General features: G+C 44.7%; 1 protein-coding gene across 2 annotated transcripts in view; it reads left to right on the top strand.

Moving 5' to 3' along the window:
- The first annotated feature begins 2,118 nt into the window (after window positions 1-2,118).
- Window positions 2,119-6,000, top strand: part of CEP120 (centrosomal protein 120) — a 46,898-nt gene continuing 43,016 nt past the window's right edge. The window contains exons 1-2 of one of the 2 annotated variants that reach the window (XM_086628757.1): window positions 2,119-2,185; window positions 3,663-3,819. In XM_086628757.1, the coding sequence (XP_086484883.1) occupies window positions 2,134-2,185; window positions 3,663-3,819 (209 nt within the window). In that variant the 5' untranslated portion in view covers window positions 2,119-2,133. Of the gene's footprint in view, window positions 2,186-3,662; window positions 3,820-6,000 lie in introns of those variants that run through there. The other variant, XM_086628756.1, reaches the window with a different exon arrangement.

Below are 6,000 nucleotides of genomic sequence, written 5' to 3'. Positions count from 1 at the left end.
GGCAGGTGACACGATTTAATGGCTTGCTGTTGCCAAAAGGGGAGATCTCACACACCTTGCCATGTGCAGATACAAAGACTCACAAACCAGTGTTGTTAGCAACATGTTCTCATTCTTTTGTGCTGGCTCTGGCATTTGTCTGACCCTGTGCTGAACCAGTTCAGCCTGCTAAGTGGGCAAAAGGCAAATCCAGGAACAGTTACAAGAAGAAGCAATTGTTTTTCCATCAGTAGTTCACAAGAAAAAAGTGGAGATCATGCAGAAAAACATGCAGTAATTCTCTTGTAGAAAACACTAATAAGGCCTTCCCTGATGTAGTTTATCCACCTATAGACACTGTCAATGAAGAAAGGTGAGGGCTAATTAAGAATTCAGAGAAGAGCAGCAGGAATTAAGAAAAACACAGAAAACATGACTTGAAAGAATTCTGGCACTTGAGATTATTTATTCAAAAACAGATTGATGAGAAAAAAGACAGCAGTCTTTATCTAGATAAGGAGTACGTAATAAAGCAAAAGGAATTAAAAAGGAAAGCAGCTGATTAGGAAGACTGTCCCTACAGGAAGAAACCTGTCTAGGGCATTGGTCTGCAGAGAAGGTAAGAATGAAAGTGGAAAAATCTTTAACAGGGTTAGGAATGTTACAGAAAGAAAATACGGGAAAATATGAAGAAATGCCAAAAATAGAAGGGAACAAAAAGCAATGAAATATAACTGACTGTTGTGGGGAAAAGAAGAGGCCCACTGAGGGATAATTTTTAATTATTTTTTTCAGTAGGAAGCACTAGTGGCTTTAATTTCTAGCATAAGCAACTTATTTTTTGGCATCTTTATTTATTGATAAAGTATTTTATTCTAGTTACAAACTGCAGCACTCCAATATGGAATAAACTCATATAAGTCACCAGAAGATGACAATATTTCCAGGAATCACACCTAGATAAATCAATTTTCAAATTACAAAAGCTGCCAGGAAAACTGGGCATTTTTGTCATTGCCTGTGATCATGTCCCCTCCCTAGCCAAAACTACTCACTTTTCAGAGGTGTGCCTCCAGATCTTCTTTAAAAAGTAGTTACGACCTGGTTTGCGGAAGCTGACAGCGATAGAAATTCAAGGACTTGGACTGTAAATGTAGAGCTGTCACTTCAATTGTGGTGTTACACAGGAGAAGATGCCACAACTAAAAGCACCGGCCAGAACTGAACTCCGTCAGACTCAGCTCAGAAATAAGAAAATCCACTTAACAGTGTCTAAGAACCAGAATAAACTCCTGTGAAAGGGATTCTCCCTCTCCTGATGTTAGCAAATTGCGACTCATTATCTCTCCAGAATATTTGTGCTACAAAAATGTAAGGATTCTATGTCAGCGCCAATTTTTTGTAAACATAAAAGTGGTTTCTTTTGCCTCACGGTCAAGGCACACATGTAATCTGGGAAGCCAGGGGAAACCAATCCCTGGTTTTCTTGCTGAAGTGACTACTACTTCACATGGAAGACAGAATACATCAAAAAATTATCTAGGCACGACGTCATCGCTGCACTCAGCTAGCACGAGATTCAGATCGCCCCGCCCTGCCCTGCCACCCACCGCAGTGGGAAAGAAGGAACGAAACTCCGCCGTTCCAAAAGACAGGATGTCTTTCCAGCGGCCGGCATCTGCCGACCGGCAGCGCGACGCGCTGGTGCGAACCCGCCGAGCGAGCGGGACCCGCGCAAGGGCTCGCGGGCCGAGTCGGCGCAAACCCCGCAGCGCGCCGGCCTTTCCCGAAACGCCCCGTTTCCGACCCAGAAAAAAGACGGACAACGCGATACAGCCAGACGTGCTGCGGCGGGAAGAAGGCGCGGCAAGGCGCGCGAGGTGCCGCCGCTCGTCGCCTCCCGACCCGCCCCGCCCCGGCGCGGCGGCGCCGGTGCCGGTGCCGCGCACCGGAAGTGGCGCGCCGTGCGGCAGGCGGGGCGCCGTTGCTAAGCGGAAGTATGGCGGCGGCTGGCGTTTAAAGGCTGCGGGGCGGTAAAAGGGTGGCGAGTGGCGGCAGGGCGAGTGAGAGGCTCTTGTTGCATTCTCCGCTCCGCCGCGGGAGCGGCGGCGCTTCCCGGCCTCCGCCTCAGCAGCCCCCGGGCGGCGCGGGGAGATGGTCTCCAGAGCTGCCGATCGGCTGCTGATCGTCGTCTCCGTCCTGGAAGGTAAACGCAGGGAGCGGGAGGGGTCGCAGCTTCCCGGCGGCTGGTCGCCGTCTCCGTCCTTGACGGAAAACGGGGGTGGTCGCTCTCTCTGGATGTGTTTTCTCTGGTGGAGTGGGCGGGATAAGCCAAGCTGCGTTTAATAAGCTGGTTCTGATAAAGCCGCGGGCGCGCACACCTCACATCCAGGGTGCGCTACCCCCGGTTTGTTTCTGGAGGTGTTTGTTTCTGGAGGTATTACTTAAAGCGGATGATGAAAGCATCCTTCCTTTCCTAAAAAAAAAAAAAAAAATCAGTCTTTTTGCATCGCAAATTCGTCTATCCTGTGTTGTCACTGGGGCCCCACGTCGCTGCCGTTCCCAGTGGGAATCGTTTGTCACCGCTCCCTCGGAATCAGGCCCGTACGTGGGCGAAGGCAGCCCCGCGCCGCGGTAGCCCGCTTGTTCTCCGGGCACGGACCGCAGGTCGCCAGCCCTTCCCTGCGGGCTGTGGAGCCCTTCCCGCAGGGTCACGCTTCAGGAAAGCTTTGGACCAAAACATTGCAGTCCAGCCGAGGTCTTACGATGATCAGGATTGTTTCATGTGTCTGCCCCTCCTTTTTTTTTTTTTTTCAGTGGTATTCTGGTGTTTATACTTCCTGTTAGCAATCTATTATAAGCTTTGCTTTAGTGTTAACTCAAATACCCAACTTATCATTCTTTGTCTTGTTTTTCTACAAATTAATTATATTTACTGAGGTGCAGTTAGTGTGTGTGTGGGCTTTTTGCTTGTTTGGGTGTTTTTTCTGTTTTTTTTTTTGTCCTGAATGCTTTCACTTTGTCAAGTAAATCCTATTATCTCTCTGTCCGTTCACGTAGTTTTCCAAGGTAGCTTTAAAATAAGACCCTGTCCTCTGACGTGCTTGTAGTTGCTCCCTACACTGTGATACATGTAAATTTTTAAAAGTGTTCACTTCATTTTGTCGTTTAAATTGATAATCAGAATACAGGATGATGCTGAACCTGGGACAAATCCTATACAACTTTAAGCACTCTCCTAATCTAGTAGTGACTCTTTTTCAACAGTAAGTAGTTGGAAGAACAGCTTTCACTGTTTTCATCAGATGGTGTTTTGCTGCTTTGATGTGGGACGGTGATCAAATCTGCAGTAGAGGCAAAACATTTGATCGCTGTATCTCATCTGTTCAATTGATCTATTCCCAATTATAGATTTCTCAAAATTAAATCATACTGGTAGCCTAGTTTCTTTCTGTCTTTGTTACTTAATGCCTTGCGATTTCTGGATGCTTCACAAAGAGTGTTATGTTCTTCTTTCTTCTGCGTAGTGTGAAGACTTTTTTTAAAATATAAAGAACATGCCTTAGAGTAAGCACAGGGAAGATGATATGAGAAATGTGTTTTTATGTAATTGGTTTATGGCATAAATCTGAGCTCTCACTTGCTTTTTTAGTGATGGCGTGTGCAATTACACTCTTTTACAGGGCGCTATTTTCCAAAACGACCCAAGCACATGCTTATAGTTGAAGCAAAGTTTGATGGTGAGCAGTTGGCTACTGATCCCGTAGAGCATACTGATCAGCCAGAATTTGCTACAGAATTGGCTTGGGAACTTGATAGGAAAGCACTTCATCAGCACAGGTAACATTAGAAAGTTAAGTACAGTTTGGAGATAAAATTTAATTTTCTTGTCTTTACAGCTACTGAAATACGATTTTTGTGTTACTGCCATCTGAATTTTTTTTAGAAACTTTCTTTTAGCTGTACACTGATCTACCATGATGTTGCCACAACAAACAAAAGTAGCGCGTGGCAAGATAAGTTCTAAAGGTGTTGTGGTTTAGACTGGCTGACAACTAAATGCCACACAGCTGCTTGCTCACCCTCCCCCAATCCCAAGGGATGGGGAGGAGAATTGAAAGGAAAAAGGGAAAGAGACATGTGGGTTGAGATAAGAACAATTTAATACTACTACTGCTAATATTTGGATATATACATATGTATAATGATAATAATGTATACAAACAAGTGATGCACAGTGTAATTGCTCACTGCCTGGTGACCAAGACCAGTCCTGTCCTGAAACAGATAAGTCCCGACACTGCAATCCTGAACAAGCGAGAGAGAGATAGCACTCCGAGAGTAAGAGCCCTCAGAAAAGCAAAGGCCCTTCTTTCCAGCTGACTCTCATCTACATACTGGGCATGACGCTGCATGATATGGTATATTTCATTGGTAAATTTAGCCCTCAATCCTAAGTCTAAGTTCAAATCATAAGGGAAGCTGTGGACCCTTTGTCCCAGCCATGCTCCCCACTATTCTGTTGTGCTCCTTCACACTGGCAAGAGCACAGCAGCTGAAAAGTCCCAGAGGCCTCAGTGCCAACTGTAAACATCAGTGCACTGTCAACGTTCTTCTCATAATGAGACCCAGACTAAAACCAAAACACAGAGCTCTTCTGGCTATTAAAAAGAAGAACTAACTCTATCCCAGCTGAAACCAGGACAAAAGGGTATATTTTTACACTACTGAAAAAAAACCTTAGACTTTTCAGCAAATTCGTAATGCTATAGTTCAAGCATCGGACTCAAGCTTTCTTATATATACTGTGACACAGAATTAACCGAACTTCACGCCTGAAAAGCCTATGTAAAATATTTTTAATAATGTCAAGTAAATAGAGCTGGAAAATTGAATAAGATTTCCATAACTGTCACTTGGTTTTGACTGACAGATTATAATATTATCTCTGTATTTTCAAAGAAGTTTAAAAGGCCATATATTCACCTGGGCAAGCTTGAGAAGTGGGTCTGTGTGAACCTTCTGAGGTTCAACAAGGCCAAGTGCAAGGTCCTTCATTTGGTTGGGACAATCCCTGCTATCAATACAGATTGGGAGATGAAGGGATTGAGAGCAGCCCTGCAGAGAAGGACTTGGGAGTACTGGTGGATGAAAAGCTGAATGTGAGCCAGCAATGTGCATTCTCAGCCCACAAAGCCAACAGTATCCTGGGCTATGTCAAAAGAATCGTGGCTAGCAGGTCCAGGGAGGTGATTCTGCCCCTCTGCTCTGCACTGATGAGACTCCACCTGGAGTATTACATCCAGCTCTGGGGTCCCTAGTCCGGAGGAGGGCCACAAAAATGATCAGAGGGGTTGGAACACTTCTCTGATGAAAGGCAGAGAGCTGGGGTTCTTCAGCCTGGAGAAGAAAAGGCTCTGGGGACACCTATAAGAAAGATGGGGACAAGCTTTTTAGCAGGGCCTGTTGTGAATGGATGAGGGATAATGTTTTTAAAAGTGGGTAGATTTAGACTAGATATATAGAAGAAATTTTTTACAGTGAGGATGGCGAAACACTGGAACAGGTTGCCCAGAGAGGTGGTAGGTTGCCCATCCCTTGGAACATTCAATGTCAGGTTGGACAGGACTCTGGATAACTTTATCTAGTGGAAGGTGTCCCTGTCCATGGAAGCGGGGTTGGAACTAGATGACCTTTAGAGATCCCTTCCAACCCAAACTATTCTGTGATTCTATGATCTTTGAGAGAAAAATGCCTAAATTTATCTTCTTCTAGACACCATATCTATGCCTTCAAGTATTGTTAGGTTCTTTGCACAAAAATCTTTTGTGTGAGTCCTATTTTTAAGATAAGTTTCATGTGAGGTGCAGTGCTTATTTCTTATATGTGAATTTGTTTGTCACTAGTGTCTTTTTAAAGGTACTTGAGGCTCTGTGACTCCGATATAGTCCTTTTACAAAATTAATCCACTTGTTCATTCTCTCACTTAATGGTGAATTTTTAGGCATTCAGTATAAACTC

Source organism: Tauraco erythrolophus, chromosome Z (assembly GCF_009769465.1).
Source record: "Tauraco erythrolophus isolate bTauEry1 chromosome Z, bTauEry1.pri, whole genome shotgun sequence".
Classification (NCBI taxonomy): Eukaryota; Metazoa; Chordata; class Aves; order Musophagiformes; family Musophagidae; genus Tauraco; species Tauraco erythrolophus.
Note: the sequence above shows the minus strand (reverse complement) of the source record. Positions and strands in the feature narration are given on the sequence as shown.